At 39.9% G+C, this 17,031-nt stretch overlaps 1 protein-coding gene across 1 annotated transcript; it reads left to right on the forward strand.

Moving 5' to 3' along the window:
- Nucleotides 1-1,275: 1,275 nt before the first annotated feature.
- On the forward strand, nt 1,276-14,158 carry dera (deoxyribose-phosphate aldolase (putative)). Its single transcript, XM_017695836.2, has 9 exons — nt 1,276-1,413; nt 3,854-3,951; nt 4,048-4,195; nt 5,434-5,529; nt 5,645-5,779; nt 6,181-6,309; nt 10,180-10,292; nt 11,153-11,302; nt 13,664-14,158. The coding sequence occupies exons 1-9, from the start codon at nt 1,383-1,385 to the stop codon at nt 13,718-13,720; spliced, it is 957 nt and encodes a 318-aa protein (XP_017551325.1). The 5' UTR covers nt 1,276-1,382; the 3' UTR covers nt 13,721-14,158.
- Nucleotides 14,159-17,031: the final 2,873 nt, after the last annotated feature.

A 17,031-nucleotide genomic window follows, 5' to 3' on the forward strand; every position in this document is an offset into this window, starting at 1 on the left:
TTTTCTTGCATGCTTCTCACAGCATAACGTAACCACATGGAGAAATGATGAAAGGCCCTAAATTGTTGCCTCAGTGTTCTACTACACATCACACATTATTGAGATGTGAGTCTAGCATTTCCGATTCAACAAAGAATACACTAAAATCTTGTTAACCCTATTCAGTTCAGTGTGCTGTGATGCTCTTCTCAGCCCTGATTACATAACATTAAATGCTTGGGGTGACTTTTGTTTTTCCTAAATGTTTGGGAGTCTGTTTTCTGAATTAAAAATTACTTTTAAAAAAATACCATGAAGTGTTTGAGTTCTTTGCATGTGTGATTGTAGCACAACGAGCATTTTGTTACATTTATTCAAAGTTTAAACTGTGTCTGGGGCGGGGTCGGACTATGAGGTGACCCATAAATTTAGCGTGTTATTCCCACAAGAACAGCAGGTACAGTTGTGGAGTTGAAATTTGACACAGACACCCAAGCAGGGTATAGTTCTGGATTCGTATTAGTAAGTATATTGTGCTACATTGTCCAGTGGAAAGTGCTAATGCTGTATATTACATAGTATTGTATAATAATGCATACTGCTTGTGAACACATTACATACGATAGGTACATACTACAATATTGGACAAGATACATAACTAATACAGCACACTATCAATACATATACTGTAGATCTGTGCTATATATGCATAACATACTAAATGTAAGTGTATAGTACATACTATAAATGCATACTGTGCATACCACATACCACAGATGCATATTAAATGCATGCTATATACTACAAGTGCCTACCACAAATGCACACTTTATGCTATGCTATGCTATGCTATGCGTGTGTGTAATAATTATTTCTCATATTGACAGATTTGGACCTCCAGGAAACGCCTACCAGCCAAGGTGGGATGAATGAGATGGAACAGATGTCATTAAGATCTTCTATAGGAAGAATTATTTTTATTGCAGGCTTATATGTGGGCACATAATGAGTCCTAACTGGCTCACTTACTTAAAACGAGATTTTGAGACCTCAGGCTGAGCTGTTTCTCTTCCATATTACATTCTGACTGTGTCTTCTGATGTGCTGTAGTTTAACAGTACTAGAATTATTTCATTAAAGATCGTAAAAATGAAGAAAGGCAGAAACCTTCCTACTTCTTAGTCAAATTGGCACGTGTAAGTTTTAACGATTTGATTCCCCAAACATGTGACTTTTCCCGCCCCTGCAGAGGCATGATGTGATTGGACTAGAGAGAGTTCCTTCGGTGACGTAGGAGTGACGCGCTTCAAGCCCGGAGGTAGCGCTGAGTGAGCGGAGCTGTCGCTGTGTGTATCTGTCTGAATTAAACTGCTCAGATTTTTTTCGACCTGATCGTTTTTATTATGTCAGCCAGAAACCCGGGCATGGATCTAGGTAAGAGTTTTACACCACCGATGGCTGAGTTTTCTTCATAGCATTACGTGTGGAACGTTGCGCCCGTGTCACTGCCGAGCAGACGAGCACTTAATGAAGTGACTCCTCTGCCTGCACATCATATTTTATAGTACTGTAGTTTTCCTGGTTTTGTTCTTTAATCTGTTAATCCGAGACATTTTCAGTCTAAATGAGATCCTGTGTGGGGGTGAAATCTGATTTTTGAAATCTGGTAGCTGTAGTTGGAGCGATTTTGCACTTACAAATAGGTAATAAGATTCTATTACTTCTACACTCTTTGTCCAGTTTATCGCGTCCAGTTACCATATAGATGCACTTTAGTGGAGGTTTTTAACACTACAGCATCACTGCTGGACTGAGAGTAGTCCACTCGCCACAGTTATCCAGCTAATGTTTCTGGTCCTGACTAAAAGAGGACTAAAGGATGACCAACACACTGTTCAGCAACAGATGAGCTACTGTCTCTGACTTTACATCTATAAGTTGGACAAGCAAGGTAGGAGTTTCTAATTGAGTGGATGCAGTGTGCTAAAACTCCAGCAGCAGTGCTGTGTCTGATCCATCGTACCAGTACAACAAACACTAACATGCCACCGACTCAGTGTCAGTGCAGTGCACTGCAGTATTGTGAACCCAAATAATACCTGCTCTGTGTTCAGGGGCAAACAGAGTATACAGAGAAACAGGTGGACTACAGTCTGTAATTGTCAAGCTACAATGAGTGTAGAAACAATGAGCCAGTTGTAATGTTATTGCTGATTGGTGTGTGTGTGTGTATGTGTGATATATATATATATATATATATATATATATATATATATATATATATATATATATATATATATATATATATAATTACACACACACCTCACAATTGGATGCACATGATCTCTTTTAATAAGTTACACATGACATGCTTATGAGGCGGACCCAGTGACTCTTGTTGAGGACTAATGCAGACCATCCGGACTTTTACATGTCCATCTGGGAGTTTAATCTCATGTCTTGCACAGTTTGTGCTGTCCATCCTTTTTCCCAATGGTTTTAAGGTCCAAGGCCCAGTTCCAACCCTAATCTAACCAAACACACCTGACCCAGACAGTTAAGACCTTCAGGGGCATATGAACATTAGATGGGCGATATGGCAAAAATATTATATCATGATATTTCAAGATGTTTTCACACTCCATGTTATGCATCACAGTATTTTGGTTTTCTGAGATTTAATAGGTTAGAACAAACAAAATAGAACCTGTAGTGCCACATCTGAAAATATCCGTCATCTTCCGCTTTTCTGGGGTTTGGGTCGCGGGGGCAGCATCCTAAGCAATGAGGCCCAGACCTCCCTTTCCCCAGCCACTTCCACTAGCTCTCCAAGGGGGATTCCAAGGCGCTCCCAGGCCAGCTGGGCAATATAATCACGCCAGTGTGTCCTGGGTCTCCTCCCGAGTGGACTTGCCTGTGACACCTCCCGAGGGAGGTGTCCAGGAGGCATCCTAGCCAGATGCCCGAACCACCTCAGCTGACTCCTCTCGACATGGAGAAGCAGCGGCTCTACTCCAAGTCCCTCCCAGATGACAGAACTTCTCACCCTGTCTCTAAGGGAGAGTCCAGACACCCTACGGAGGAAACTCATTTCAGCCGTTTGTATTCGCAATCTCATTCTTTCGTTCATTACCCAAAGCCCATGACCATAGGTGATAGAAACCTAGATCGACCGGTAAATCGAGAGCCTTGCCTTATGGTTCAGCTCTATCTGAAAATATAATTATACAGTTTTTTTTAGCATAACTACAATAACCACAATGGTTTTTATTCAGTTTTCACAGATTGCACTGCACTAAATCCAGTGAAACAGGCCTAATCGTGATTTCCAATAAAACGTCAGTTTCTATAAGTACTGACGATATACCCAGAAAAGTGCATTGTGGCATAACTTATCACAATAATGATAAAATATTGTCAAATTGCCCAGCCCTGCACAGCACTGACCCCAGATTAAGTTCTGGTTGGAAATTTTTGGACCACTGGCATGTATGCGAACCCTCCAAAAAAATACTGCTGGTCCTGGTACACCAGTGCCACACAAAGTACCAGGTGACTACAATATCAGTGTCACTGCTATGCTGAGAGTTGTCCTCTGTTCAAATATTATCTGAGCAATGGTCCTGTGATTAAAAATAGACTGTTGATGGATAGAGAGGGGCAGCAGATGGGCTACAGTCAGTGATTGTGTATCCTTATAGTGGGCCTAAAAGTCAGGTAGACCCCTGAGTGGTCTGTAAGTCAAATTCCTCAGTGGAAATAAAGGTGATTTAGTTTTTTTTTTTTGTTTGTTTTTTTTGAAGCCCCACTCTTAAAGAACAGCATGTGAAGTCTGCATAATGCATTGTAAAAATGTTTTATTCCTCTTCAACAGACCTAGAGTGGGTATCTAAGGTCAGAGTCAACACCCAGGCTGTGCTAAAAAGGGCGCAACAAGTTCAAGGATGCAAGGTGGCAAAAAAACAGTGGCAGGTATGTTTAAAAACTAACGCTGAGCAATGCATCAAATTTCTACTACAGCAAATTTGTTCCTCTAAAAAGCACGACCTGGAATGTTCTGCTTTACAGGCCGCCTGGCTCCTGAAAGCCGTGACGTGCATTGACCTCACAACCCTCTCTGGTGATGACACACCATCTAATGTCCACCGGCTCTGCATGAAGGCCGTACAGCCTGTCCGCCATGACCTGCTGAAAAGCATGGACATGCACGATAAAGGTCATTCAGTTCTCCATTCTGAAGTCTTCGTACAGTTCCTTAGGATGGGAACCAGGGGTCACTACGTCTACAACACAAATACTCCTTTAATTACTATCTATACCGCAAGTGAACCTACACATGTCTCCTGAGTTTTAATATGTAATGTTGATGATGGCAAAATAGCAGTAAATGTGAAAAGTTTTTGGTTTACAGCCCTTTGCATGTTGCTCTCCACCATGCATGCATTATGAAAAATGTGTTTAAGGTCAAAACCTTAGCACAAAGCTATGAAAAAAATGTCTCAGACATCAGGTAACCACTTCATGTAATAACTTTCTGTGAGGGACTTACAAGAGATATTTTAATCTTCAGACGTCTGGTACCTATCACCCCCACTGTGAACAGTTCTCACTTGCTAAGTTCCTCTATTGCGGTCGTTGCACAGCAAACCAGATACAGACTTCTGGTTACATAGCAACGTGGATAACAGTCTCGCATAACTAGCAGCAAACGAAACAGCAAAGAGAATGATTTAAGACAGACATACATAATTCAGAGATGAATGAACTTGTTTGCATTTATAATCACCCCAGCTGGTTTCCTGATATGTTTACTCTGCAACTCTGAAACTGTGAAACGCTAAAAAGTCGCAAACTGAAGCCAGCTTTTTCTTTAAATTTTCCCTTCCACCTTAAATGTAATGTTTTGGTGACTCCTGCACAATTTAAGGTGGAACGCAAAAATTCAAACAAGAAGCTGGCGGATGAGAAGCGACTTCAGCCTCATAAAAAATCGAACATTGAGAGACATTTTACAGGAAACTGTTCTACTTTTCTTGCCAGAGATGCAAGAAAAGCAGCTATATCTGAGCTAAAGCTTAAAACAGGGCAAAGAAAATCTGCATTTTTGTTTATATTTTAGCCTATACTAGCACATTTACTACTTACTAAAGTGGAAATGTTGTGGCTCCTAAGGTGGTTTGATTTTTGTTGAAAGGACAAAATGGCTTTTCTTAACATTTGGGTTGCATCCCCTGCTGTAGGTATTACATTTTCTGTGTAATTATACTCTTGCCCACAAGAGGGAGACAAAGCTTTTTGTTAGACTAAGTGCCTAAAAAAAAAAACCTTGACATAAGCCATAATAGCTATGTAACACTAACTCAATATGCCCAAAGCTGTATTTGTTCTAACATCAACATTAACAAGTCATTGAGCTTCTCCTGATGTTATATGTGTATGTGTGTGCATTTAAAGGCATTACAACTGCTGCAGTGTGTGTCTACCCATCTCGTGTTGCTGATGCAGTAAAGTCTTTGAAAGCGGCCAACTCCAGCATTCCTGTAGCCTCAGGTGAGATCCTAACTCATCACTGTGTATCCATGAGAATATTTTAAAGTTTATTTCCGAGAGCAAAGCGCCGCTTCACTAACTGCACTGATTTCATTCTTTCTCTATCTGACTCCAGTGGCTACTGGGTTCCCTGCTGGTCAGACTCCGCTGAAGACACGTCTGGAGGAGGTCCGTATGGCTGTCGAGGATGGTGCCATGGAAATCGACATTGTTATTAATCGGACATTGGCCCTTACTGGACAGTGGGCAGGTGTGTACATTCATCATGCATAATCAACATGTTCTTGCTCGACTACCTGATGGAAACGGTAATGCTTCATTAGAATGGTCCACTTTAGATGATCTTTAGATGCTTACCTTGTCTTTGATTTACTTTCAGACATCCTAGACCCTAATTTTAACACTAATCTTAACCCCTAACCCTAACCTCCAACTTTAACCTCAACGTTTAGAGTAATGGGATTTATTTTCAGCAGGTAGTTTGTTACTTTGTGCATCTGTAGATAAATGTGTAGAGAGATAAATAAAATCTAAAACTCCCCAATTTAAAGACAGTTTAAGCTATTTCATTCTGTGATGGGAGACTAATGTGTGAGCTGGAAAAATGGTTAAGGTTTTTTTTTATCCTTCTCCTTTCCCTATTCCATTCAGCCTTGTACGATGAGGTCCGTCAGTTTCGTGAAGCATGTGGGCACGCCCATATGAAGACCATTCTGGCAGTGGGAGAGCTGGGCACATTCACCAATGTCTACAAGGCCAGTCTGGTGTCCATGATGGCAGGTAAAGACCCACATCTATCGAGAAGATCCCTCTGTGTCTCTAAAAGCTAGAGTTAGGTTCTCAAACTGTATCCCTGAAGGCCTTAACGGTGCTAAGTTTAGTGTCTTCTCTGCTGTAGTCTGACATGAAAAGCTGTTGAAAGGCTTTACGTAGTTGATCAGTTTACTTTTTCACAGGGAAGATCATGGGGAGAGTATTATTTTTGGTGTTAATTGTATTTCATGTAGTATTTTGTGTAAAATACTTTGAGATTGGAAATATACAGTTACTGTATAATGGTACACACTGATCATAACCATTTACTTACACCACTGTTGAACAAGATGGTTAAAAAGTGTCTGCCTTGGGAAAAAATGGAAAGCCATAAAGGAAACTATAAAAAGAGTAAACATGGAAAAGTGGATCTCCTAAGAACGACCTGGTAGATCACCAAAACTGTAACCATCAGTACTTAAAGCTTTTCTCTTTGTTAGAGGAGAAAATCCAGGTCCACTCTTCCTTCAGATCTCAAAAAAATCCACAGGTGATTCTGTCCATCCTTCCACTGTGAGAAGACAAATCAACACGGCGTCACCAAATCCTTACTCAGAAACAGTAACAGACAAAAAATAACACATTTTGCAAAATGAACCTGCTGGTTTACTCATTAGAACGTCCACCCCAGAGTCCAGACCTCAACATCATTCAATGCATGAATTATTTGGATTTTAATAGCAGAAAGTGCAACCAACTTCAGAGGTTCTGAACTTTGGAGGTGTGGAAAAATATCCCAGCAGGTTTCTTTGAAAAACCTAAAGCGAGTCTCCTCAAAAGAACAGAAGCTGTAGTAAAGACAAATGGTGAACACTCTAAATACTGAGAAAAATAAGATATTTAGTTGCTGAAATCTGGGTGATTTTCTGTTAAATATGTTTTTCCAGTTCTTAAGAAAGAAAAAACTTATACTTCATGGCGATTTTGACTGGAAAATAAATATGTGAAGAGTGGTGGAGCAGTTTGGAGATAAAGCCAGAGAGGCCAGGTTGAGATGGTTTGGACATGTGTTGAGGAGGAATAGTGGATATATTGGGCAAATAATGTTGGAGATGGAGTTGCTGGTTAGAAGGAGAAGAGGTAGACCTCAGAGAAGGTTTATGGATGTAGTGAAGGTGGACATGGAGATGGTTGGTGTGAAAGTAGAGGAGGCAGTGGATGGGGCAAGATGGAGGCAGATGATCTGCTGTGGCGACCCCTAAAGGGAGCAGCCGAAAGAAGAAGAAGAAGAAGAGTGGTTACATTTGCAGAGCGTTGTGTTGTATATTATGAAAGGAAAAAAAAAACAGGTACATAAAGAAACTAAAGTCATTTATAGAGCCATTGCCCTCTGTCCCCCGATGTCCTGCAAGCTTTGTTGTCCTAATTAGTTGATTTGAAAAATAGCTGTGGCTGGAATTTGAAATCCTGATCCATGTGATCCATGAGGAACTGCAGGGTGTATGTCTCAGCCCTGATTATCCTCCAAATGAGTGTACTGAATATGCTTGATGAGGCCATGGATGTAATGCTAGTTTGCTTCCATACATCTGTCTATCATTAATACTTAATTCCATGGCTTTTTCCAGTAGATAAAATGTTGGCATCTTTCAGCATCTGGGCAGTGAGTCACGCTGCCCACTGCATGGTGCTGTTGCTCAACTGTTGCTGCACAGTCTCTTTTTACCAGATGGCCAAGCATAGTGCCCAACACACACACACACACACACACACACACACACACACACACACACACACACACACACACACACACACACACACTGAGCAAGCCAGTAACTGTGCGCTTAAATAGCCATCGCATGTTAAGCCGATTACTGTACCCAATTGTCAGCGGCGCCGATAGGGATCATTATTAAAATGCATTGCTTTTGTCGCCGCGCTCACTCCTTAATCTCCCCTTGTTCCTATGAATTGCGTATGAGGTTTCTGAAATTGAATGATAATTTCACCTATTAATCTGCAACGCTGAGGCTATTTTACTCCCTCGCTCGCCAGCAGTGTACCCCCGCACCGCCGCAAATGAATAGAGCTTCATTACTGTCGGCCGCGTTTAATAACCGTTATCCATTATGGTGTAATTAAGACTCCCCAGAACGAATCTCAAGGATTATGCCAGTTTGAGGGAGAGGGGGAAGCGAGAGAGTGAAAGAGTGGTGAGAGTGAGAGGAAGTGGGGGAAGAAGGAGGGGAGGGGAGTGAGAAAAGATTGGAAAAACACATAGAACATATCTTTAATGAACTGGAAAATGTTCATCTTGTCCTGTTTCAGTAATGAACAGTCATTAGACATACGGCAGGGCAGGAGGATGGTGGGGGGCTTTGTAGGGAGGGGTCCGGGGGTTCGAAACCGGTCCACAGTTTGTGCTTCATCCATTAAAAACGTCATTTTATCTTCTATTTTTATCAGAACGCTGATAAACCATAATAGGCTGCGAAAGAGAGGAAAGGGAAAAATGAGCGGTCTTATTGATGAACGCGCGCACACCCCTCTGCGCTCCGCCGACGGGAGCATATGTTCTTGTCTGCCCTCGCATGCTCTCACGACTAATGCCCTGTCCGGGTATAAAACCCCAATGGCCCTGCAAAAAACGCCCGAATGGAAGCGTGTTCTAAAAATGTGCATCCTCACATCAGGATCTTCTATTTCTGTAAGCTCATTTGAGTCCTGTGCCCTCGCCAAGCGTCTTGGAATAGAAGTGCTGTTTCTGGATCCGTCGCTCTTTTTACCACAATGAACCCTGGTAACCGCAAAACAGACACGCTGATCATAGACATACATGGTCTTTAACTTGAACTTTAAACTGTGAGCTCTTTTCTACTGCATAATGAACAAACTACAGTGTGTTTATCCAAAGCACTGAAGCTTGTGCACACACTACTGTCATGCTCAGTTATCACTAATTGTTTGCAGTTAAATTTACACAATTAAAAACTTTGGAATCCGTATTTTAAATCATATAAAACCAATGTGACAGCAGATAAGTAATAAAATACTGTTTCTAATATTATGTATATGATCCTGTCTACAGGTTTGAAATACTTAGGATAAAACTAGAAAGCTATAAATTAAGCTTTAAGCATGTTGTGTCCAGCATGATGAACTGAGCTGTAGATAATTCTATAATGACTAACAAAGCTGTAGAACATAAAAAATTATGTTTTGTAGTAAAATTATTATCAATAATTCATCATATTTCAAAAGTGAAGCTTTAAACTTTTAAAACAATTAATGTAAATAGATATAGTCATATTTGGGGGGTGGGGTGGCAGTCATGGCCTAGAGGATACAGAGCCATGCCTGTGACTCAAGGAAGGTCACAGATTCAATCCCCTGAGCCGACAATATGTGACTGAAGTGCGCTTGAACAAGACACCTAACCCCCATCTGCTCCCCGGGTGCTGTGGATAGGGCTGCACACCGGTCCGGGCAAGTGTGCTCACTGCCCCCTAGTATGTGTGCATTCACTAGTGTGAATGTGGCGTTTCACTGCAAGGATGGATTAAATGTGGAGGTGAAATTTCCTTGTTGTGGGACTAATAAGTGTCACTTAATAATAATAATTATTATTACTATAATAATAATAATATTAAAAAATGTGGGCACCCTGATCAAATTGTGTTGTTTTTTGGGTGCTGTTAATAAAATTACATGTTGTGTTGTACAGTGTGTTATATTTGTAAAAAAAAAAATAGAAAGTATACTTAAACAAGTACAAATATGTCAAGTGATTCCAAACTTTTAAATACTCACATATATAAACCCAGATATTACTAGTCCACAGCTAAAGATAGAGTAGCAGGACACAAGCCTCAATCTTGTCTTCTTATTGACCACCAGGATCCGACTTCATCAAAACTTCAACCGGCAAAGAGTCTGTCAATGCCACCTATCCTGTTGCCATAGTGATGGTGCGGGCGATCCGTGACTACTACTTGAGGACCGGCCAGAAGGTAGAGTATGAGAAAACTCAGCTCCTTCTGAGCTTCTTAAACCAGCTCTTTCAACTCTCCTATAAAACATTTATACCTCAACGAAAGAAGGCTTCAGAACTCTCTAACTGATCCTGCTCAGCCTAAGTCATCATATAACAGAAACATGCTGCTTGACTGAAACTTATACACCACTGTATACTGTAGCATATATACGTATATATGTGTATACGTATATGTATAGCATATCATAGTTTTTAGTTATATAACACCACTTTTGTTACAGATACATGTATAAAATGGTTCTAATATGATGCCAGTACTCTACATCATCAAGGGCTTCAAATCATTTGTAGGACACTGTAAAAATGTGAGTAATTTGTCTGTGACCAGAATGATGAACAGTGCTGTAGATGATTTCTTAATAACTGACAAAGCCATATAACGTTGAATGAAGTTGATGTATTAATAATATAATTAACACCAAATTCTAAATGCCTTATATTTGTGAAATCTTGAAACATATATTATCATAGATAAGTACACATTATTTAATACCTTTTAATGGATATATTTTATTACATACTTATGCAAGATTTTGGGTACCCTTCATCACATTACATGTTTTGTTGATTCAGCAAAAATAAGTTATCACATCCTCTGCAGAGAACACTCTTCTACACATTTAAATGACCAATTATTGTTTATATGCAGAACCATTTTTTTCACAAAAACTTTAAATATTGACTGAAACGTCTTCTAATACTTTAATCTACACTGTAAAAGTTGTAATTCAACAAAATAACTGACATGTGAATTGATGACTGACTCCAAACATTTAGTACTGTATATAATTGTGTGAATGCACATGACTGTTTTAGGTGGGTTTTAAGCCAGCAGGGGGGATTCGGACAGCACAGGAGGCTGTGGTGTGGCTGGCCCTGATGAAGGAAGAGTTGGGCAACGAGTGGCTGAGTCCTCACCTCTTCCGCCTGGGAGCCAGCAGCCTGCTCGCCGACATCGAACGGCAGGTGGGCGCTGCTCCAATACCACTGCACTCTGCTCTATTATGGCCTTTATGTATAGCGAGGCTGATAATAAGTGGCCATTACAGCTTAGAATAGAAGGCTGGGAGCTTTGCTGCCTCAGAATGGCTTCAGTGCACCTAGGCTCATCTGGGTGGCAGGGAGGTATTTGGTGTAGATGCAGTTTTTCAGTGCTTATTGGGGCTGATCTTTTTATGCGTTTTCTCCCAGCGCTTAGGCAGCCATAAGGATGCAATAAAATGGCCCTGGATTTTATACGTAGCTATTACTGCTATGAATGCAAAAAGAACTTTTAAGATACCCTGCTGCTTAATGCGGTAAACGGTAAACTTTTTTCATTAGTCGTTAAAAGATAATGTGTTTATAAAAGTATTGTTTATCATCTGCAGGTTAGCCTGTATTCATATGAATATGTTGTAAAAGCTGTTTTATACACTCACTTGCCACTTTATTAGGTTGCTTAGCTTGTTTCTACACTCATTACACGTTTTATCAGATCCCCTTACCATATAGGTGCACTCCGTAGTTACAGACTGCATTCCATCTGTTTCTCTGTGTCATTTGTTAATTTCCACTTTACCCCATTCATTAATGATCAGGAACCCCAAAGGACCACCACAGTGGGAGGTGGATCTTTCTAAGCACTGCAGTGTCAATGACGTGGTGGTGGCATGTTGCACTGCTATGAGTGGATCAGACACAGCAGCGCTGCTACAATTTATAAACACTGTGTCCACACACTGTCCACTCTATTAGACACTCCAGCCTGACTGATCCACCTTGTAGATGTAAAGTCAGAGATGATAGTTCATCTGCTGTTGTCTTTGTTAGTCATCCTGTAGCCCTTCATCAGTGGTCAGGTTCTGGCCACTGTGGTTGGTGGACAATTTTTAGTCCAGAAATGAGGTGTTGAAAAACTCCACTGTTAGCACTGCTGTGACTGAACCACTTGTACCAGCACAAGAACCATTAACATGTCAGTGTCACTCAGTAGTATCTATAGTTTGTAAATGTAGAACTGCAATATGTACATAGTATGTGCAAATAAGTTACAGTATGCAAAGGAGAGGAAAGAGGCACATGCAAGAACTATCCAGACACTGTAAACTGAAATAAATATAAGGTATTTCACTTTTACATGTTAGATATGTGCTACTAACGGTTTAGTGTATTATAATAATAATAATAATAATAATAATAATAATAATAATAATAATAATAATAATGTTAGAAGGATACATAGAAACATTCTCATGTTACAGTAAGAGAAACAGAATTATTAAACTCACCCACAGGTGTTGTACCTATTAAAAATGGTCCATCAGTAGGTTTTAGTTTACTACAATGAATGTATACATGGTTTGCCTGGTTTAATAGTTCTTCTCTGTAATGGAAACCCTGATAGAAGTTCTATAAAGCAAAAAGGGATGCGAGTCATAGGAACATTTTTGGTATGATGTTTCCTCTCTTCTCCATCCAAGGAGACCCCTGACTCAGTCAGCTGCAGCAGATTATGTGAAACAAGGTGTGGACAAGTGGATGCTGAAGCATGAATGACTAGTAATTCCCAAATTCCAGCAGTGTCTGATAATCGGAGGCAGGAGGATATGGGGTGTATGAAATGAATGACTTGGGAAATTAAATTTTCCGTTCCACCTTAAATGGTGGAGCAGTTACATTCAGGCGCCATTTAGGATGGAACAGAAAATTTGAACAAAAAGCTGGTGAATAAGGAGCCAACTTCACATACACACACAGTTTCTAAGCCGCTGATCCTACTGGGTCATGGGGCAGCACTGGAGTCAGGAAACACCCTGTCCATGTCCATCACAAGGCAGACACACAGACATGTACATTCACGCTTACTCGCACTTGGGGTCACTTTAGCATCTCCAGTGCATGTCTTTGGACTGGAGGGGATCCCAGCCAGGGAATTGAACCCAGGGCCATTGTGTCACTGAAGCCAACTTCAGCCTTGTAGAAATAAATATGTGAAACAACATTTAGCACCGCTTTAGTCTGAAGATGGTGTTAGAAAACACAATTTTGTACCACACAGACACACACATATATTTACTTTGGTTATTGACCATTGTTCTTATTAAACATGAAATGACATCCCAAAATAGTAGGCAACTGTTAATCTACTTAAGCATCTAAAGTAGTTTTATGTGGAAAAATATACTGTGTATATATACTGTGGAATATACCAAAACTATTATATTGTGATGAACCTTTTTGGCCGTACCACTCACTACTAAGCTTTATTGTAATTTTACTCTGTGTGCAACTGAAAAACATATTTTTCTTTGAAAAGGACTTAACACATTTATTGTTTTTCCTCAGATTTACCACTACGTGACTGGACGCTATGCAGCCTATCATGAGCTCCCAATGGCCTGAGTGCCGAAAGTAACTTGGAGAGATCCAGGATCTGTTCAAATTAGCCAGTCACAGGAAAGAGAAAAGCCTGGGTGAAAGTTTGGTTTCCTGATGCTGAAATTGTCACTGACTTTAACACTGGACTGCTGCCGCTTGCAAACATGCAGCTAATTCATAGGTCAGAACCTACACTGTTAGTGCCTTGATTTTGTAAGCATGATCACCTATTTCATTGAAAAGTAAAGTAATATAAATGAAGGGTATTATATGAAGTTCGAATTATTGTTCTAGTATACTAATGTCAATCTTTTGTTTTATCTACATTCAGTGACCAACGTTGTTAAATTAAGCTTAATTGTATAACGTATATTGTACTCTACTGTTGTGTCTAAGCTACTTAGATGGTGCAAGAAAACAAAACTATAAATTTCAATTAAATTGGAATATTTCCCACCTAAAGGTTCTATTTTTATTTTTTTTCCTTTAGATTTCAGTTCACATGATCACTTTACTTTTCCCACTTTATCGTCTTACACCTTGCATCATCCTGCCCTATCTCAAACGTGCAACCCTGGCTATAGCTAACCTCTTTAAGCGTCTTTTAAGCTGCACTTGGGGTCTCGGCGTCACTGTCGGAGGCGTATATTGTTTGACTTCAGCTGCACTAATTTCATTAACTCTGCACCGAATGTGTAAAGTGTGTGTTGGGGATTAATTAAGGGGGGTTAAGTGAGTTTAAATGATCAGATCGAGCTGTGCGCCAATTTGGGCTTCATTTGAAGACAGAGGAACTTTCTTCTTCTCTTCCTCCTTTCTTCTTTAATTAAGAGATCTCGGGCCATGCCCTTGACTGGAACAGAGGATAAATGAGTGAATTAATTGTAGAATGGAGAATGAGCTGGGAGAAGGGTTGAACTGAGGCGAAACTTCAGGAAAATGGAAGTAGATTCAGGCCATCGGGACCTGAGAAACCAGAGAAATAATAAGGTCTGAATTCCCACTGAAACGCTGTCTAATAGGCACTATTCAAAAACTGGCATTAGCCTTTCAGAAGGCCACAAGGTGGCTTGTGAAAGCGCGGAGCATCCAAAAATGAATGTAGTTAAACACTAAAGATAGATAAATGACAGCTTAAATAAGGCTTTCGCTAGTATGTTTTTTGAGGATTCGTGAAACGAAGGAGGTGAGATTTACTGGCATTATAATGGCCTACTGGGCCAAGAGTTAAGCTCAGTCTTACTGTAGATTAATCATATACAGCACTGTACGAGACTCGTAGGCTGCAGGGGAAAATTATACTTAAAAGCTGTCTAATGTTTTCACTTTTAAAAATAAGGGTTCTTTCTTTGGTTCTTTGCCATGGAAGAATCAGCTTTGGTTCATTTAAAAACCTTTCAGTGGATTCTTTAGACAGCCATTTTTGTAAATGAGGTTTGTGAGTGTGAAAAACCTTTTCAAAGTTTAAACAACCTCTAAATAGTGTAAAGGTTCGAGGAAGAACTTTTGAAAAGGTTCTTTAAACCTTTTCTAAAAAGGTTCTTCACACTCAAGACGTGTTTTTCTAACACTGTTCTTTAGGGAATCAAATGCAGTTCCTTATGGGAGCCCTTACATTACCCACTGTGGAACCGTTTGAAGAGCATAGTTTGGCTAATCAATACTTATTAAATTAATCAGATGTGCTAGTAGAGGAATTTAACCAATTCCTGCTGGCTAGGCTGGATTATAGAGAAGAGAAACATGTTCATCTAACCAACTCACAAGATATCAGTAGCTTTTTTGAAAACACACAAACAAAAAATTCTTATTACTTCTTAATAATTCTTGTTTACTCCTGCCTTTTACATCTTTACATTGTGTGAACATTTGCATGACAAATAAAGCAATCTAAATTTACACAGAATAAAACCTTGATTAACATACAATAAAGCTAAGAAGTGTTTTTTTTTTTGTTTTGGAGAAACATTCAAACAACACTCATTGTCCATTTTATCAGCTCCACTTACCATATAGGAGCACTTTGTAGTTCTACAATTACAGACTGTAGTCCATCTGTTTCTCTGATACTTTGTTAGCCCCCTTTTAACCTGTTCTTCAGTGGCCAGGACCCCCATGGTGGATCACTCTCAGCACTGCAGTAACACTGATGTGTTGTTGATGTGTTAGTGTGTGCTGCGCTGGAGCGAGTGGATCAGACACAGCAGTGCTGCTGGAGTTATAATGTTCTAATAGAATGTTCTGCCTGATCGTTGTAAATGTATTCTAATATTATATGTAATATATTTTTATTTGGGATGCACAATGACATTGGAATCCTTACTATATTGGGAGATCCTTGGTAAAAGAAATATCCGCACCAGACAGATGTTTAGATTTGATCATATTTCAGACCGATATTTGTTGATATGTTTGTTTATTGATTATTATTATAGTCCAGGAGAGCAGAACATTTAGGCGACACTGGGCTATGGCACTAAAATCTCTGCATTTTATTCATTTTACTGCATTTGTTACCCCCTGCAATTGTATTACATTTCCCTCTAATAGTAATCCAAGTGGATTTAGTCCCAATTTCTGCATTTTATAAATGATTATGTATTGGCATCAGCAGATATGTACATGAAAAATTTCGGGTGTTGGCATTGGCCCACATTTCCCTTATCGCACCCTAGTTTTAACAAGGAAAAACAGACTTGGTGCCAAGATAAGTAGTTTTGAACAGTTTTGTTGACTTGGCTGGAGTTCTGTATTTTAGAATAATATTTCCATTGTACATTGTTGATTAGTAATGCACATTGGATGGCAGCTGTGTGGATGTGTTTGATTAGGAGTAGCTGTGGTATAGTGCATAAGGCTTTAGCGGAAGGGCTGAGTGATGAAGCGTTGCGGCTCTGTGTGGCTCTCTCCACCTCCCTGAGGCCGTGACAGATTAGCTCCACTTACATAAAGGCATGTAGATCATCTGCAATCTGGACCCGCGGCCTGCACCACCGCGCCAGATAAGACTGAAGGATTGAGCTTGCCTCCAGATTGATTCCACCCTCCTTGGAGAGTACTCTTTCTTTCTACTCTCTCTCTCTCACACGCAGTATTCCTTTCTCCCTCTTTAAGGACGTCTATCACAATACTTGCGGTCTGTGGATTTGGGTTTACTGTTAAATGCAGATTTTTCAAAGTCATATATAGTCAACAGTTGTGATTAAAAAGTGAATGTTTATCCTAAAACTAGCACCATGACAATAATAAGCCTTGTTATACATCAAATGCAAGAATATAGGTTGGAAATGATCTAAAGCCCAAAATCAAGTGATCTATCCTTTTCCCTCCTCAGA

The sequence above is a fragment of the Pygocentrus nattereri genome, chromosome 1, assembly GCF_015220715.1.
Source record: "Pygocentrus nattereri isolate fPygNat1 chromosome 1, fPygNat1.pri, whole genome shotgun sequence".
NCBI classification, from domain to species: Eukaryota; Metazoa; Chordata; class Actinopteri; order Characiformes; family Serrasalmidae; genus Pygocentrus; species Pygocentrus nattereri.